The 19,260-nt window shown below is 44.8% G+C and overlaps 2 protein-coding genes across 2 annotated transcripts in view; both read left to right on the plus strand.

Annotated features, from left to right (window-relative positions):
• Positions 1-416: 416 nt before the first annotated feature.
• PPP1R36 (protein phosphatase 1 regulatory subunit 36) overlaps positions 417-19,260 on the plus strand; it is a 51,853-nt gene continuing 33,009 nt past the window's right edge. The window contains exon 1 of the mRNA XM_060271490.1: positions 417-1,038. Within this exon, the coding sequence (XP_060127473.1) occupies positions 1,033-1,038 (6 nt within the window). The 5' untranslated portion in view covers positions 417-1,032. The remainder of the gene's footprint in view (positions 1,039-19,260) is intronic.
• On the plus strand, positions 9,225-12,186 carry HSPA2 (heat shock protein family A (Hsp70) member 2). The gene has a single exon (XM_035104616.2). It carries the CDS (start codon positions 9,454-9,456, stop codon positions 11,356-11,358), a length of 1,905 nt encoding a protein of 634 aa, XP_034960507.1. The 5' UTR covers positions 9,225-9,453; the 3' UTR covers positions 11,359-12,186.

Below are 19,260 nucleotides of genomic sequence, written 5' to 3' on the forward strand. Positions count from 1 at the left end.
GTTTTGAAATCTCACCGCGATAATGATTTTGACCTGGCAAGACGCAGCGATATATTACTCCTTGTGCGAGGGAAAGCAGGGCAGGCGATTTCAAGGCACCGCTGATATTTCAAGATGATCTGAGCTGCTAATGCTGCTGATCTGAGCTGCCTTCCCTCACGCAGCACTGGCACTGAGGGAGAGCAGCTTTTCTCAGTCAGCAGGAAAGCAGCAGCAGCCACAGTGGACGTGCATCTTCACTGTCTGTCGCCACTGCATGCCCCACTGACAGTGACATCCATCCCCATCCCCTCCCCCTCAAACCATGCAATGGAGGTGACTTCACTTCCTCCTCCACCCACCCACCCAATCTCTGTGACTGCTCCTTCCCTCATCCCCATGCCTGATCTCCAATTTCAGGCATTGTGATATATCGGAATATTGCAATATATCTGACATTGAGGTATCGCTCAGCCCTAGTCTGTTTTTTATAATACCTAAAAATCCTTTGCTTATGAGGGGCTACCCCACATTTTGTTCCAAAAATTACTTTGCAGAGGTAACTACCATAGAGTTATCAAACTTTTCAAAAGAAGGGGGTCCATGGCTTGGCTTTTGAAAAATAGGGGGTCCTCAGTTATTAGCTAATTGGGAAACGCTGCCCTACTGGCAGAATATCAGTTAAAGAGCAATCAAAATTTTAGCACTTAAACAAATAATTCTTTGCCAGCAAAAAGCCAACACACACACACACCTTTTATACACAAATATATGTTTGAATTCAGCCTTATTGAAGATGTGGCTTATAAGTAAGGAGATCTTGTCTCCCATGCTATATATACAATGTTATTGTTGCTTAGAGGCACAAGTGGCCTTGGTGACAAGGAGTGCTTCCCCCAGCAACAACCAGTTTGTCGGCTCCGGCCATTCCAAGCCACTGCGATTCATGGTCTGGTAAGCTCTTAATTGGAATGTACTGCCCTTGGATATAAAGTGCTGGCACCAATTTTCTTTCAGCATCATTTGGAAACTCACCTAGTTCAGCAGGCTTCCATGAAGGTAAATTAGCTTGGCTGGGGGTTGATTATTTTTGCTGCTGTTCATTTGTGTGTGTGTGTGTGTGTGTGTGTGTGTGTGTGTGTGTGTGTGTGTGCATGCGTGTTAATCAAATCATTGTGTTTGTGTAGATTGTAGTTCTTGGTTTGAAATATTTTTGTTATTGTCCCCCGCCATGGTATCACGCTGCGATGAAAGGTGGATTAAAATATTTTAAATAAAATGAATCAGACTGGAACAATGATGAACTGCAATGAAATGACTATTATTACTGGAGGTGTGTGCTACATTTTCCACTTGTTTACTAGATTCAGTGGAATTGTATATAAAGTTTAATAGCGTAGGCTGAACTCAAATTCAGAAGTAATTTGTTGTAATTATTTGATGGATTGCAGTCACTGTCTTGAGTGAGCAGAACACCAATATTTAGGGTGCTTCTAGACTGTCACCGCTGTGTGTGTGAGTTGCTGTCATTGTTTGCTACCAAGGTATGATTTTTGTGCTTCTATATTATAAACCGTGCTGTGATCTTCAGACGAGGATCAGTGTATAAATAAAGTCAATAAATACTTTCAGGTGGGATTTAGTCACATACTGGAAAATTCATGTTGTGCAATTATAGCTGATTGGGAAGCACTGTGCAACATGGCGGCTAAAAGATTGAGGTTGAAACCTGACAAGACAGAAGTACTGTTTGTGGGGGACAGGAGGCGGGCAGGTGTGCAGGACTCCCTGGTCCTGAATGGGGTAGCTGTGCCCCTGAAGGACCAGGTGCGCAGCCTGGGAGTCATTCTGGACTCACAGCTGTCCATGGAGGCGCAGGTCAATTCTGTGTCCAGGGCAGCTGTCTATCAGCTCCATCTGGTATGCAGGCTGAGACCCTGCCTGACTGCAGACTGTCTCGCCAGAGTGGTGCATGCTCCAGTTATCTCCCGCTTGGACTACTGTAATGCGCTCTACGTGGGGCTACCTTTGAAGCTACAACTAATCCAGAATGCGGCAGCTAGACTGGTGACGGGGAGGGGTCGCTGAGACCATATAACACCGGTCTTGAAAGATCTACATTGGCTCCCAGTACGTTTCCGAGCACAGTTCAAATGGCCTTGGTCCAGTATACCTGAAGGAGTGTCTCCACCCCCATCGTTCTGCCTGGACACTGAGGTCCAGTACCAAGGGCCTTCTGGCGGTTCCCTCGTTGCAAGAAGCCAAGTTGCAGGGTACCAGGCAGAGGGCCTTCTCGGTGGTGGCGCCCGCCCTCCCATCAGAAGTCAATGAGAAATACAGCTACCAGATTTTTAGAAGACATCTGAAGACAGCCCTGTTTAGGGAGGCATTTAATGTTTAATAGATTATTTCACTTTTCTGTTGGAAGCCGCCCAGAGTGGCTGGGGAAACCCAGCCAGATGGGCGGGTATTATTATTATTATTATTATTATTATTATTATTATTATTATATTATCATTACTTCTCCCAAATATCAGGCACTGTGCAATAAAGTAAGAGATGGGGAAATGCACTGAAAAGTGTGGGATAACACTTTATTTCATTTCATTTTACTTTATTTCCCTTTCCCTTTCCCTTTATTTATTTATTTTAAATATATTTATTGAAAAATTTTTCTCAAACAACAAAACATACAAAAAATACAAAACACAAAAAGAAAATACAAAATACAAAAACAAAACAAAACAGAAAAATTCTAACTTATAACCCTTGTTTCCATTCTATTGTCTTCCTCATTCCTCCTCCTTCTGCGATTCTTTACATATCATCCGTAGTAAACTCTAAATCTTATATAATTTCTAATTATTACTTTAATACTACCTTATTTCCTTATCTTTTACATCTTATCATTTTATATTCTATCTAAATCTTTCTTCTTAATTGAACTATCATTAACTTCTAACAATACTTATTCCACACCATTGTATTAACTACAACCTCTATTTTATCTCCCTCACTTCCACTAATTCTAATCTATTATATGTTTATTCTTTAAATAAGTTTTAAATTGCTTCCAATCTTCTTCAACTGCTGCTTCACTCCGATCCTGGAGTCTCCCGGTCAACTCAGACATTTTCATGAATTCTATCAGCTTCTTCTGCCATTCATCCACTGTTGGTAATTCTTCATTCTTCCAATTCTTTGCAAGTAGAATTCTTGCTGCTGTTGTGGCATACAAAAAGAAAGTAACATCCTTCCTAGGTATTTCATCCCCCGTTATCCCCAGTAAGAAGGCTTCTGGTTTTTTAGAAAAGGTGTTTTTCAACACTTTTTTCAGTTCATTATAAATCTTTTCCCAGAAGTCTCTCGGATAACACTTAATTTTAAGCAGGATGAATGATAAGTAAATAGCTGAGCCATCCCCTCTCTCTACCAACATAGCAAGCTGTTTTATTTATACTGAGTCAGACCACTGATGGATCGAGCTCAGCATTTGTCTACACAGCCGAATAGTAGCTCTCCAGGATTTCAGGTGAGTCTCTCCCAGCCGTACCTAGAGATGCCAAGGGATGGAACTTGGGAGCTCTGCATGCAAAGCAGATGCTCTACCGTTGAGCAATGGCTCTTTCCCAAGCAAATCAGGAATGCTCATTAAGCTGGTGATCCGGGAGCGCCATCAGATTCACCTTTTAAATCTGCCATTTACCCACTGCTACCACATGGTGTTCTCTCTGCTCATAAAAAACCCAAGAGAAAACTCACTAAGGTGGTAATCTTCATATCTCACCTTAAATAGATAAGAACATTGGCAGGATTATTGTAATAACCTGCAGTTTTATAAGAGTATATATTTAAAGCAGATGAATAAATCAGTAAATTAAAAAAATTCCTTCAGTAGCACCTTAAAGACCAACTAAGTTTATATTTTGGTATGAGCTTTCGTGTGCATGCACACTTCTTCAGATACACTAGAAACAGAAGTGTCAGACCCTATATATATACAGAGGGTGGTGGGGGTGGGTGGGAATGGGAGATGGGCTGATGGGAGTGGTAAACCTGTAGATGGGTGTTAATGGCTGCTGATGGCTGCAATTAGTCCTGGGCTGAGGTGCTAAAGAAAGCTTGATCATGCATAATGAGATAAGAATCCGATATCTCTATTCATCCCAGGTGCTTCCATGGTTTTAAGCTTGGTAATGATTTCCAATTCAGCAACTTCCCTTTCCAGTCTGTTCCTGAAATTTCTCTGTAATAAAACAGCTGCTTTGAGATCTTGTATAGAATGTCCTGGGAGATTGAAGTGTTCTCCTACTGGTTTTTCAGTCTTATGGTTCCTGATGTCAGATTTATGTCCATCAGATTTATGTCAGATTTATGTCAGATTTATGTCAGATTTATGACATCAGGAACCATAAGACTGAAAAACCAGTAGGAGAACACTTCAATCTCCCAGGACATTCTATACAAGATCTCAAAGCAGCTGTTTTATTACAGAGAAATTTCAGGAACAGACTGGAAAGGGAAGTTGCTGAATTGGAAATCATTACCAAGCTTAAAACCATGGAAGCACCTGGGATGAATAGAGATATCGGATTCTTATCTCATTATGCATGATCAAGCTTTCTTTAGCACCTCAGCCCAGGACTAATTGCAGCCATCAGCAGCCATTAACACCCATCTACAGGTTTACCACTCCCATCAGCCCATCTCCCATTCCCACCCACCCCCACCACCCTCTGTATATATATAGGGTCTGACACTTCTGTTTCTAGTGTATCTGAAGAAGTGTGCATGCACACGAAAGCTCATACCAAAATATAAACTTAGTTGGTCTTTAAGGTGCTACTGAAGGAATTTTTTTATTTTGCTTCGACTCAGACCAACACGGCTACCTACCTGTAACTAGAACATCAGTAAATTAAGTTAGTTTGGAATAGGCAATATATATATAATTAGGGAACCGCAGAAAGGGGGAAGGAAGTTGAGTTTCAAAATGATTGTAAAATGATTGAAATGAATAAAACTGAACATTAATAATAGGAAGAAGAAGAAGAAGAAGAAGAAGAAGAAGAAGAAGAAGAAGAAGAAGAAGAAGAAGAAGAAGAAGAAGAAGAAGAAGTTGGTAAACTTCAACCCATTGTCACAGTTAAACCTATGCAAAAAGAGCAATGCCCTAATTGTGATCCCCCACAGACACCATACAGTCATGCACAGAGACTCCATGTGGGCACAAGAATGTAAGGGGCTGGATTTGCAGTTACTGGTGTCCTTGTGCTCCAGAACTCTCAGTGGCACTGTTTGCCCTTCTCACAGTGGAGCTTAGACATATCTAGGATTGTGCTGCTACTTAGGAAAATACTGTCTAAATCAATTCAAAATAATTCTGGCTAAAGGCATTTGGCATTTTTCTCCAAAGGAAATCATAGCATTGTAGAGTTGGAAGGGACCCCATAGTTCAGCTCCCTGCAGTGCAGGAATCCTGCCCACAGCTGTCCTTGGGTGGGCTCAAAGCACCAAGCTTCTGGTTAACAGCCAGACACACTTTGCCTTTGGGGAATGGTGGCTTAAAAGTGGTCTGCTACAAAATACATTGATTTGCCACTAATGAAAGTTGTTGAAATGAACTCTTGCCTGGCTTCTTCTAAACTTGCAAAGACCTGCCTCCAAGAGCACCAATTCATTGTCTTCACTCCCGCAATGCTCCTATGGTTACTTACTTCCTATCATGATCATGACTAAGCCCGCAACTCCCAGCCCCATTTCCCACTTTTCTTTAGCCTTATTCCATATCCCTAAAACCCAGCTTATTATCTGCCTCCTGATCTCCTACCCTAATGCTCCATAATCGGTGTGTGTGTGTGTGTGGTAATATTCCAAAGAGACAAGTCATACTAGTAATTTTCACGTGAAAAAACTATGAAGAAGTAGCGGTTATAGAATGTGTAAATGAATACTGCTCAGCCTACCATTTTACATGTCATTTTACATGTCAGTAGAAGGGAAAGGAGTGACCGAAGGGAGATTTCTGTTGCTGAAAGAGGGAAGATTTCAAGGAGTCAGCAACATCGCATGCTTTCTGGATGCCTTTTAAGCTGGACCCCTACCCGCCCCCGCCCCCGCCCCCACAGTGGTGACCAAATTTCCTTTCTGGTTTCTCACTAAGGAGTGTGATGGAATTCTTCCACTACACCCAAAAAAGGTCAAGTTCCTCTCTAGCTCTTTGTTTGCTTAAAGATGGTATTTGACATTCAGCTGAATTTATAAGAATTACAAACAGTGCCATGCAGGCTAGAAATACGAGACCCACGCTATAAATCAGGAACTTTAAAGTACAGTACTGCTTGTCTCCTTTTTCTTCTTTGGTTGTCACTTTTCACTTTGGGTTGCTGCCCAATTTCTTTCTAGAGCAGGCATAGGCAAACTCAGCCCTGCAGATGTTTTGAGACTACAATTCCCATCATCCCTGACCACTGGTCCTGTTTGGGATGATGGGAGTTGTAGTCCCAAAACATCTGGAGGGCTGAGTTTGCCTATGCCTGTTAAGTCTATCTCAATATTACCCCTTTCCACTAATTGCTGTTCCTGTCCTCCCCTCCAAATGCTGACATTTCAGATCCACCATCCTTATTCTTACATCCTGCTCCACCACTTTCTCCATATTAACCGCCCATTGTCCTGTCCTGTTGAGCCTGTATGCCTCTAGTCTAGTAGTAGTAGTAATAATAATAATAATAATAATAATAATAATAATATTTTATTTATACCCCGCCCATCTGGCTGGGTTCCCCCAGCTACTCTGGGCGGCTTCCAACAGAAAAATAAAACACAATAATCTATTAAACATTAAAAGCCTCCCTGAACAGGGCTGCCTTCAGATGTCTTCTAAAAGTCTGGTAGTTGTTTTCCTTTTTGACATCTGTTGGGAGGGCGTTCCACAGGGTAGGCGCCACCACCGAGAAGGCCCTCTGCCTAGTTCCCTGCAACTTGGCTTCTCGCAACGAGGGACCCGCCAGAAGGCCCTCGGTGCTGGACCTCAGTGTCCAGGCAGAATGATGGAGGTGGAGACGCTCCTTCAGGTATACTGGACCGAGGCCATGTAGGGATTTAAAGGTAAGCACCAACACTTTGAGTTGTGCTCGGAAACGTACTGGGAGCCAATGTAGATCTTTCAAGACCGGTGTTATGTGGTCTCGGCGGCCGCTCCCAGTCACCAGTCTAGCTGCCGCATTCTGGATTAGTTGTAGTTTCCGAGTCACCTTCAAGGGTAGCCCCACGTAGAGCGCATTGCAGTAGTCCAAGCGGGAGATAACTAGAGCATGCACCACTCTGGCGAGACAGTCCGCAGTCAGGCAGGGTCTCAGCCTGTGTACCAGATGGAGCTGATAGACAGCTGCCCTGGACACAGAATTGACCTGCACCTCCATGGACAACTGTGAGTCCAAAATGACTCCCAGGCTGCGCACCTGGTCCTTCAGGGGCACAGTTACCCCATTCAGAACCAGGGAATCCTCCACACCTGCCCGCCTCCTGTCCCCCACGAACAGTACTTCTGTCTTGTCAGGATTCAACCTCAATCTGTTAGCCACCATCCATCCTCCAACCGCCTCCAGGCACTCACACAGGACCTTCACTGCCTTCACTGGTTCTGATTTGAAAAAGAGGTAGAGCTGGGTATCGTCCGCATACTGATGAACACCCAGCCCAAATTCCCTGATGATCTCTCCCAGCGGCTGCATGTAGATGTTAAAAAGCATGGGGGAGAGGACAGAGCCCTGAGGCACCCCACAAGTGAGAGCCCAGGGGTCCGAACACTCACCCCCCACCACCACTTTCTGAACACGACCCAGGAGGAAGGAGCGGAACCACTGTATAACAGTGCCCCCAGTCCATCAGTCTGTTTCAACAGCAGCCATCAAGATGCGTTTGCAAAGTTTTACAAGCAAGGCATGAAGGCAACTGTCGTCCCCTAGTGTTTATTCCCAGGAAGCACCTGTGAGCACGGATATTTCAGCTACTTATCACAGCCATACTGTTTACAGGATAGTTATATACAATGAACATTTGCCTTCATTCATCCTGAATTGCTTTTGGGGAGCTTAGGTGTCTGCCTGTCAATCATTTGTTCACCCCTCACTTTTCAATGCTTTCCCATCACTTCTGTAACTGCAAGGTCTTTGGTGTTGTTGTTTTTTTAAAAAAAATATTAATAAAATAGGATTTGTTGCACTAGGATGACAGAACAGTTTAGGTCTGCACAATTAAAGTAGATTCAGCTTATTGCATGTTCTTGAATCCCTCCCTGAGAGAATAAACTAAAATCTCTCTATTTGCTTTCTCCGTACTTGGCGTAGTGTGGGAAAACATACATTATTATTTTTTGTTCGTTGCTTCTCTGTTTTGGAAATTGAGAGGAAAAAAGAGAGAAACCTCAATTCAAGTGAATTATGGCACAGCCTTCCCCAGCATGGTGCCCTCTACCTTTTGGACTACAATTCCCACCAAGTCAGCATGAGGGCACCTGGTTGAAAAAAGGTATGTTATATTAATCTCTAAAAAAAAAGGCTCCATTTTGAAAGGGCCCGTTAGTTATGACGTTGTAATGTGAGGTGAGGACAAACGCACTCTGGACTGCTCAGAGACATAGCTGTCAAGTTCTCCCTTTTTAAAAGGGAAATTCCCTTATGCTGAATAGGCTTCCTCGGGAGAAAAGGGAAAACTTGACAGCTATGCTCAGAGACCGTCTTTTCTCCTGCTACAACTACAGCATTGGAAGGTGATTCTAAAACACGATGTTGGGGACTCAGGCTGACCTTATTTTAAAAACAAAACAACCCTTCCCTCAAATATTGCTTTTATTTCAATTATTTTATCCCCCTCAGTCAACTGCCCCTTTCTCCTCATCCTGCTGCGTCACGACTCGCTACCCGCCCCCACCGCCCGCGCTCTTCGAATGTTCCCGACGCCGTTAGAAGCAAGTAGAAGGCGCTCGAGCTTCAAAGTTAAGTAGAAAGATGACGGAACTTTTTTTTTCTGGTCGCGAGGCGCTGAGGGGCGCGCCCGAGCTACTTTGCATAACGGCCGCCCAGAAGGCGTCCCAGAAGGCGTCCCTTTCGTCCCTCCGAGCCCCTATTGGTTGCGGGTGACATCAATCCTCTCCGTCTGATCTCGAGCCCTGTGGAAGCTTCTGGTTGGGACGGGCGGATACGGGAAGGAGGCATAGCGGAGCGATTGGTCAGAGGTCCGCGGTGTGCGTCACGATTGGCCGAGCGCGTTCTGGCAGGTTCCAGAAGCGGGAGCGCCGCGGGTATAAAAACTGAGGCGAAGGCGACGGCAACGGCAGATCGCACCTCAGAGCCGAAGCGAGAGCGTTCGTTGTGAGGGAAGCGGCGGGCGAGATAAAGCGAAAACCAAAACCGTGAGGGACTTTCCAGTCGGCGGAGCTTTCGAGAGGTACCTGACCGCGTTCCTGCAACCATGTCGGGCAAAGCGCCTGCCATAGGCATCGACTTGGGCACCACGTACTCCTGCGTGGGGGTCTTCCAGCATGGGAAGGTGGAGATCATTGCCAACGACCAAGGCAACCGCACCACGCCCAGCTATGTGGCCTTCACGGACACCGAGCGCCTCATTGGGGATGCAGCCAAGAACCAGGTGGCCATGAACCCCAACAACACCATCTTTGACGCCAAGCGCCTCATCGGCCGCAAATTTGACGACGCCACCGTGCAGTCCGACATGAAGCACTGGCCTTTCCGTGTGGTGAGCGAGGCAGGGAAGCCAAAGGTGCAGGTGGAGTACAAGGGGGAGGTAAAGACCTTCTTCCCCGAGGAGATCTCCTCTATGGTGCTGACCAAGATGAAGGAGATAGCCGAGGCTTACCTTGGGCGTAAGGTCCAGAGTGCTGTCATCACGGTGCCTGCCTACTTCAACGACTCGCAGCGCCAAGCCACCAAGGATGCTGGCACCATCACGGGGCTCAACGTGCTGCGTATCATCAATGAGCCCACGGCAGCTGCTATTGCCTATGGCTTGGATAAGAAAGGCAGTGGTGCCGGTGAGAAGAATGTGCTGATCTTTGACCTGGGAGGTGGCACTTTTGACGTCTCCATCCTGACCATTGAAGACGGCATCTTTGAGGTGAAGTCTACCGCAGGCGATACTCACCTGGGCGGGGAGGACTTTGACAACCGCATGGTGAGCCACTTTGTGGAGGAGTTCAAGCGCAAGCACAAGCGGGATATCGCTGGCAACAAGCGGGCAGTCAGGCGGCTGCGCACAGCCTGCGAGAGAGCCAAGCGCACCCTCAGCTCCTCCACCCAGGCTTCGATTGAGATTGACTCATTGTTTGATGGGATTGACTTCTACACGTCCATCACCCGTGCCCGCTTTGAGGAGCTCAATGCTGATCTTTTCCGTGGCACCCTTGAGCCTGTGGAGAAGGCCCTGCGTGATGCCAAGCTCGACAAAGGGCAAATCAATGAGATTGTGCTCGTTGGTGGCTCCACCCGCATCCCCAAGATCCAGAAGCTGCTGCAGGACTTCTTTAATGGCAAAGAACTCAACAAAAGCATCAATCCTGATGAAGCTGTGGCCTATGGCGCTGCTGTGCAGGCTGCTATCCTGATGGGGGACAAGTCAGAGAATGTGCAGGACCTTCTGCTTCTTGATGTGGCACCGCTGTCGCTGGGTATCGAGACAGCTGGTGGGGTGATGACCGCCTTGATCAAACGCAACACAACTATTCCCACCAAGCAGACCCAGACCTTCACCACCTATTCAGACAACCAGAGCAGTGTGCTGGTGCAGGTGTATGAGGGCGAGCGGGCTATGACCAAGGACAATAATCTACTGGGCAAGTTTGACCTGACGGGTATCCCACCAGCCCCCCGTGGTGTTCCTCAAATTGAGGTCACATTTGACATTGATGCAAACGGCATCCTCAATGTCACAGCGGTGGACAAGAGCACCGGCAAAGAGAACAAGATCACAATTACTAATGACAAGGGCCGCCTCAGCAAAGATGACATTGACCGTATGGTCCAGGAAGCAGAGCGTTACAAGGCAGAGGATGAGTCCAACCGGGAACGGGTGGTTTCCAAGAATGCCCTGGAGTCCTATGCGTACAACATCAAGCAGACGGTGGAAGATGACAAGCTGAAAGGCAAGATTAGTGAGCAGGACAAGCAGAGGGTGCTTGAGAAGTGTCAGGAGGTGATCAGCTGGCTCGACCGCAACCAGATGGCCGAGAAGGAAGAATTTGAGCACAAGCAGAAGGAGCTGGAGAAGCTTTGCAACCCCATCATTGCTAAACTGTACCAGGGTGCTGGAGGAGCTGCGGGGGCTCCAGGCGGTGGGCCCACCATTGAAGAGGTAGACTAAACTACCATAGACTGGACTATAAGAGCAATTGCCATCATCTGCTCTTCCCTTATTCTTCAGTCAGTGCCATTGCTGGAGGGATTTTCCTGTGGGTGTGTATGGGAGGAGGTTGTTAACTTGCTCTCTACCAGGGGAAGAAAAGCCAGCTTAAAAGTTTGTTGCAGATAATGTTTGTCTTTGTATTCAGATATCCATGCTAGTCTGTAGATTTCTGTTTCTTTATGTTCACTGTTTTTTAAAGTATCCACTTGAGCATTACAATTGAGGGAGAAACATTTCAAGAGAGCATGGAAAATGTTAAAACATACCCCAAAGAAAGGTTTACCTTTTTTTGTAACTACATTATTTGGTCTGGTTATTTTAAAATTTTGGTAATAAAAAGTTACTTGAAGCTTAACAATACCCTCCTTTTTCATTTTAAAAGTAAATGGTTATGGGATAGAAGAGGTAGCAACTCTGGGTTTAAATTGACACTAAGTGCTCTAGTGGGAAAGAATAGTTAAGCACTTGCACTCCTGAAATGATTGTTGGGTTACAGGCAGAATATTTTATTGGTGGTCTGGCTCAGTCTGTTACCGGTACTACTTGGTACAAATTTGCCACTATCCTTGATTAAAAAAAACCAAGCAGACAGAAATGCAGTAGGTAAACCTTTCTATCACTGTATATATGCACTGGGACACGATTTACAAATCACCTCTCAGTAATGCAGTTGTTAAAGGTAGAAGAGCTGTTAGAAAAAGTGGCACCCAGTTAACTGCAGTTAAGTCTTGCTTTGATTATCTTTAAAACTAGACACTCAAATGGATTAAAGATTTTTGCACAATTGCCATCTGGTCTAATGTCATAAAACATAGATCCTTTCAGCAGCTTAAGTGTTTTACTTCTGGCGGAGTCCAAAGCTAATTGGTTTCATACACCAGGGGAAACTAAAGAGCCTTATTAAAAATAATACTTAATAGAGGAGCTTTCCTTTATAATTAGCTTTACTATGTAATCAAACCAGCTCAGGAGCTGACAACAGCATAAAAACAGTTTGCTAACAGGGTGGAGCTAGATACAAACCCTTGCATAAACTGGTTTTGGTATCTTATCTATCTGAAGGGGTGAAACAAATGGGGTCAGAACAGCAAGAAGAAAATCAAGCTGGGTAATATTAATCGTAAGAACTATTTTGGGGAGATCCTAGTTTCTCATGAAGTAATAACTTCCCAAGTGCTGGTGGTGACCCTTGTAAAATATTTAATGTTAACAGCTTGTAAAACTGCTTAACTAGTGGAGCAGAAGAACTCTGTGTTGTGAGCTGATCTTGTCCACATATGGTGAAATCAAGGGCTGTAGGAAACTCGGGTTTAACTGATTTTATGGTAAAACTGACAAGGTCCTGCTGGGATGGTTTAGCTGGAAGATTCTTGAATGAAAGAGACTAGATGGCTGAACGCGGTTTCTATATCTGGAAGGAAAAAATGATAACTTCTCAAATACCTTTAAAAAAATCATAATACTGGATATTACGGTATCTGTTCAATCCAAGGATTCCCCAAACAGTCTGGATCCAGGAGCCTTGGTGAGTGACCTAGAAATGGAACCAGTACAATGTGGGTGGGTATGTAGGGGGGTTTTAACTTCTAACAACTAATCACAGCACAGCTAAAATTTAAATCTAGGTTACTACATGCATAGGTATTTTTCATTGTCCTATTGCATAGGTATTTGTACAGCCTAGTTACTGTTAAATAGTGAAGTAAGCCTGAAGTAGATAACATTTTCTAACATATGCCAAGTCCTTAGTTTTGTTTTTCCTTTTCCTTATAGGGTTATCAGATGAAATAAAATAATGGGTGGGAGGCTTCCTATACTTTTTAAATATAGGTATAGATGAGATTTTGGCAGGAGTACCTTTTTCATGCTTTGTGTGGCAAGTAGCACACCTATCAATGTTGCTTTTTCAATGTTTGTTTTCCTTGAAAGAACCCACATAGATATCTGAGGGCCACAGAGGGGTCCAGGTGGTTCCATCTTAAGGCTGCATATACTGTATGTTCTGAGCAGCCTCTGCCAACCAGGAGCCCTCCAGATGTTCAGGACCACAACTCACATCAACCTTAGCTAGGATGGCTATATGATGCTTGGTTTGATGGGGGGCAAAGGCTAAATGTGTAGATCTGCCCCAGAATCATCATATAGCCATGTTAGCTGGGACTGATGGAACTGTAGTCCCAAATGCATGAAGGGCTCCTGGTAGGCTGATTTTGAGGATGCTTCTGGTAAATCTAGGTCCCCCCCCCCAACTGAGAGATTCCGGAACCACACACAATAGATTCTCACATGCTACTATGAACTGATCATTTAAGTTCACTGGAGGATAGTTGCCTTCACTTGCACCCCTGCCCAGCCTCCTTTTTCCTGTCAATCCAGATTAAACTAGTGTAAGAAGCCATCTTTCTTTATTAACAGCCTACATGAAGCAGAAAGGAATGGCATTTACACCATACATTTAAAGCACATGTCTTCCCCAAAGAACCCTGGGAAATGTAGTTTACCCCCACAGAGCTACAATTCCCAGCACCTTAACCAACTACAGTTCCCAGGATTCTTGGGAGTGGGGAGCCATGAGCTTCAAATATATAGTGTGTACACAGTTGCAGTTTCCTATTGCTAAACTAGACCTGATAGGCTTCAGCAAGATGGCTGTTCTCTGTGTTCTTGTCTACATCGGAAGAATCTGAGGACCTCCATGCAAGGCTACAGACTTATACATATATAGCAAGTAGTCAGTGCTTATATTTATACCCTGATTTCAACTAAGATTGGCTCCCAAAGTGTCTTACAATTAAAATCTCCTGAAAGTTACAATATACAGTCATACCTCGGTTTGAGTACGCTTCGGTTTGAGTACTTTCAGTTTAAGTACTCCGCGGACCTGTCTGGAACAGATTAATCCACTTTCCATTACTTTCAATGGGAAAGTTACAGGTAGGTAGCCGTGTTGGTCTGACAGTCGAAACAAAAAATAAAAAAAAATTCCTTCCAGTAGCACCTTAGAGACCAACTAAGTTTGTCATAAGTATGAGCTTTTGTGTGCATGCACACTTCTTCAGATACACTGAAACTTCTATGACAAACTTAGTTGGTCTCTAAGGTGCTACTGGAAGGAATTTTTTATTTTTTGTTTTAATGGGAAAGTTTGCTTCAGGTTAAGTACGCTTCAGGTTAAGTACAGACTTCCAGAACCAATTGTGTACTTAAACCGAGGTACCACTGTATAGTAATTAGGGGCATGTTGATGTGTGAGGGGTGAGGAGAGGCAGCTTCTTTTGGCATTTGGTGAAACTCTTCAGATTCTAGGCTTTACAGAGGGCTAGACCAAAATTTGCCATGTGGACTTCAGTGGGATTTACTCTCTTAGGCTCTTGCAGCTTCCAAAGGTTGTAAAAGAGATTTCTTACCCTCGCTGGAATAGAAATGCTTGACACACCCATTGGGATGGGAACAGACAGGCTTGATGCTGCTTGCTCTTTTCAAGCTTTATCTTGGAAGGAGTTTCTGGCAATAAAGGCATCAAGAAAACCTATGAAAGTGGGGTGGAGGAGGAGCAAAAAGGAAATCAGATTTTGATTACCTGAGATCTCTGCCTGAAGGTAGGGCCAACTCTGCAAATACCCAATTTTACTAAAGCAACCGTCAAGCAGCATTTAAACAAATTCTGCTGTCATTTGGCTTGGGCACAGTTCCCTTTCCTGACGTGCTTGCTCTGTGCCATAATGTAGTCAGGTATTTTGTAGGTCGATTCTATAGTAAAGTAAGCAAGTGGGCCACCCTTGTCAGAACTGTCATATCCTTCTCCCAAATCTAGATATTTAAAAAAAATGCTCTAAAAAATGCTTCAGTCTATTGGCTTGATAGGCACAACTTCTACAGAACTTGAATTTGCAAGATCTGAACGCAACCCTGAGGGTGATGGGCGTGTTTGGGCGTGGTTGCCATCCTGCAGGTGATGCTCTGCATTTAGCCCAGCAGACAGCTGCAGTGGAGTGGAACGTGGGCACAATGAATCCCAGATGGTATTTCCTCTCTCTTTGATATGCTTTATGAAATAAAAACTTGAAAGGGGCTAGAAAATGCTCTGGAATTAAAGAGGGCAATCTACTAGGGACATCTTCTGAAGCAATTGTTCTGGGCCTTTGAGCAATTCTCATGAATGTTTCCACGGAGCTTATGCTGGAGACTGTCCTGGTGAAATTGTGCCCTTGAGTCAGAAATAAATTAATTGCTTTACCTTCATGGCTACTTTTGACAGGCTGGAAAGAAGATTTCTGGGAGCAAAGTAGCACATAGGGAAAAGAGAAGGAGTGACTGTTTTTAGTTGGAGAGGAAGATTCTCCCCAAAACAGAATACAGTATTATTGGTGAGCTGCTCATTCTCTACCCAGATAAAACAGAGGCATTATCAGATTTCAAGGAAACTTTCCAGCCAGGTGAAAACACTCAGGGAGATCTGGGGAGGGGACATGGCCTGGGAAAATCCCAAGGGCCAGGTTGAAAGGCCTGGAGGGCAACATTCTGCCGGGGGACCACAGGCTCTCCATCCCTGGTTTATAAAGCAGGCCTGTAAATAAGCCCACAAAAGTTGCAATCCCTGCGCATCCTTCGCGGACAGCAAGGAAACACAGACTGCTAGCCTCTTAGCAGACTAATAAAAGACCCGGGGGGGGGGAGGAAATTATGTTTGCAATGCAAACTGTTGGAGAAGCGATAGAACAATCTGCTCCTTCAAAAGCCTGCAGCATTTCTGCGATGGTTGTGGAGAAAGAGACTTTCCTTTCTTGGTGGCTATCACAGAAACCAAGTGGGTTGGTGTAGGAAGGATGGAGTGATCCATTCTTCTGCCTCCAGCCTGCTTATTTGCTGCAGAGTATACCTGGTTGCCAATGGTTGTTAAATACGAGGCTGATATAAAAGCAACAGCAAAATATTGTGTCCCTTGGGGAAGGGACATAGCTCAGAGGCAGAACATCTGTTTTTCATGCAGAAAGACCTGGGTTCAATCCTGGCATCTCCAAGTACCGTGTTTCTCATATTATAAGACACGTCTTATATTTATTTTTTCCTGAAAAAAACACAGCATGGCTTATTTTCAAGGGATGTCTTATTTTTTAATTAAGTACCGGTACCTGTACAGACCACAGACCTGCTCCCACCGGGTCTTCGCGCGTGGCAGGCAAAGGCTGCAGCCGGGTCCTGGGGCTGAGCGCTGAGGCTATAGCCAGGTCCCGGGTGTCCGCGCGCGGTGCGCAAAGGCTGCAGTCGGGTCTTGGGGCTGCACGCGCTGCGGCTACAGCCGGGTTCCGGATGTCCGTGCGTGGTGCACAAAGGCTGCAGCCGGGTTCTGGGGCTGCGCACTGAGGCTGCAGCCAGGTCCCCGGGGTTAACGCGGCAGCAGCAACCCTTCTTTGCCACAGACCTGCTCCCACCACCCGGTACGGCTTATTTTCGAGGTATGCCTTATATTTTTCCACCTCAGGAAAATCCTGCCATGCCTTATTTTGTAGGGATGCCTTAAAATATGAGAAACACGGTAGGGCTGGAAATAATCATAGAACTGTATAATTGGAAGGTACAGTGAGGGTTGTCTAGTCCAGTGTTTCCCAACCTTGTGCCTCCAGCTGTTTTCGGACTACAATTCCCATCATTCCTGACCACTGGTCTTGCTAGCTAGGGATGATGGGAGTTGTGGTCCCAAAACATCTGGAGGCACAAGGTTGGGAAACACTGGTCTAGTCCAGCCTTCTGCAATGCATTTTCCCTGTCTGAAACCCTGGAGAACTGCTGATTGTAGACTATATTGCACCAGGTGTCCCAATGGTCTGACTCAGCATAAGGCAGCTTCGTATTATCCTATAATAAAGGTAGGCAACAAGAGCACCATAGATTTTTTTTGCAAGTCTGACTTATTTTGTCTTTGGCTGTGTACATACAGTACTCTTATTTGCTCTGCATCCAATGTCCCCCTCACTCCTGCTTTGTGAAGCTGTATAAACATGACATTAGCCACAATCTACATCTGTCCTGCAGTTTCTTGCAGAATACTGTATTTTGATGCATTCCCCTCAAAACCAGCTTCAATCTGATTTGAAAACTTAAGCTACATGAAAGCATCCATGCCACCTCTCCGCCTACTGGCGCAGACCAACGGTGCGGTGGGCAACTTGGAAACATGTGCAGTTTGACTGATGTGCGCAGTGACGAGCATGCCATTTGAAATGCAGCAAAAAAATTACTTCCAACAAAGCACCTCACTGCATTTTAAGCCATTAATATACACACAGCCTTTGTCTTCAAATACAATGGGGGTGGATCCTGTGATTAGCGTTTTGCACAAGAACCCGGGAGTGCTGGAATCGAATGCCAGCTAAGCTGTATTGTCTCTGTGCTCTTGAGCAATTTGCTTTCTCTCGGCCATTTGTCTTTTCATCTGCTAAATGGGCCTTTTTAATAATGCACAGGGACATTAAAGCGGATGAATCAGGATGGCTGCGACCCAAAACGCTATATGAGTGATGAGTGGAGATGATTCTGCAAAAATGCTGGAGCAGAAAGCCAAATTGTGTATACAATGTGCTAAGAAATCCGTCTGCCCTGAATATTGTTTTCTCCTTGTGGCGTGTTCACAATCAAAGGTTAGCAGCTAGAACAACCGCAGCATGCTTTCCCAGCAGCATCAAAATAGTTGGCACCATCTTAAATTAACAAATAAAAATAAAAAGAGGAGCAGAGAGGGGAAGGGGGCCTCTTATTAGTGTGAGCAGCTGGCTATTCAGGTTTTTAAAAGGTACATTCCCTTCCCATAAGTGGCACGCTGTCCTAATTGAAACTTTCTCTCACTGAAGGCTTTAATGTAAAGCCAGTGTTGCCGCTGGCCATGAACTTCTGCCAGAATAACTCTGTGGAGCCCTAGCTGTGGCCTTGGCATGGCAGAAGGTATAGTAGTAGTAGTAGTAGTAGTAGTAGTAGTAGTAGTAGTAATGATAATATATTATTATTATTATTATTATTATTATTATTATTATTATTATTATTATTATTTATACCCCGCCCATCTGGCTGGGTTTCCCCAGCCACTCTGTGCGGCTTCCAACAGAATATTAAAATAAAATAATTTATTAAACATTAAAAGCTTCCCTAAACAGTAATCAGGTAGCCTTCTTCAACATATGAAGCAGTACAATTATGGACCAACTTGTGTGTTCAGTAGCAAACACAGATCTGGAAACTCTGGCCACACCTCAACTGCAAGACAACCGTGGGGTGTGTGTGTGTGATTTTTGCAGAGGAGAAGCAGGGTGTGTGGAAGGGGCTTATCCCTTCCCCCTCCCCATCACTTTTCTACAGGAACTTATGCAATATAATACATGCTTTGAGGAAACCCAGTTTAGGAAAGTTAGCAGCAGGTTTTTTATGGGGGGGGGGAAGGCAGGTGATCAGGTTAGGGAGAAGGGCTAAGCACATACCCTCCTCTCCCCACATTGTAATGGACAAGAAGCAGCTGGACCTTTTGCATTTGCATTCATATAAAAGGGAATGCCTCTTAATAATTAATAACAATTTCATTATTTGTCACTCTGGGTGGCTTCCAGAACACACAGAAACATAATAAAAACATCAGACATTAAAAGCTTTCCTATACAGGGCTGCCTTCGGATGTCTTATCTCCTTGACATCTGATGGGAGGCCGTTCCACACAAGAGGGTGCCACTGCCGAGAAGGCCCTCTACCTGGTTCCCTGTGACCTCATTTCTCGCAGGGAGAGAATCACCAGGAGGCCCTCAGAGCTGGACTTCAGTGTCTGGGCTGAATGGCAGGGGTGAAGAAGCTCTTTCAGGTATACAGGGCCGGTGGCCA

This window comes from Zootoca vivipara, chromosome 1, assembly GCF_963506605.1.
Source record: "Zootoca vivipara chromosome 1, rZooViv1.1, whole genome shotgun sequence".
Taxonomy (NCBI): Eukaryota; Metazoa; Chordata; class Lepidosauria; order Squamata; family Lacertidae; genus Zootoca; species Zootoca vivipara.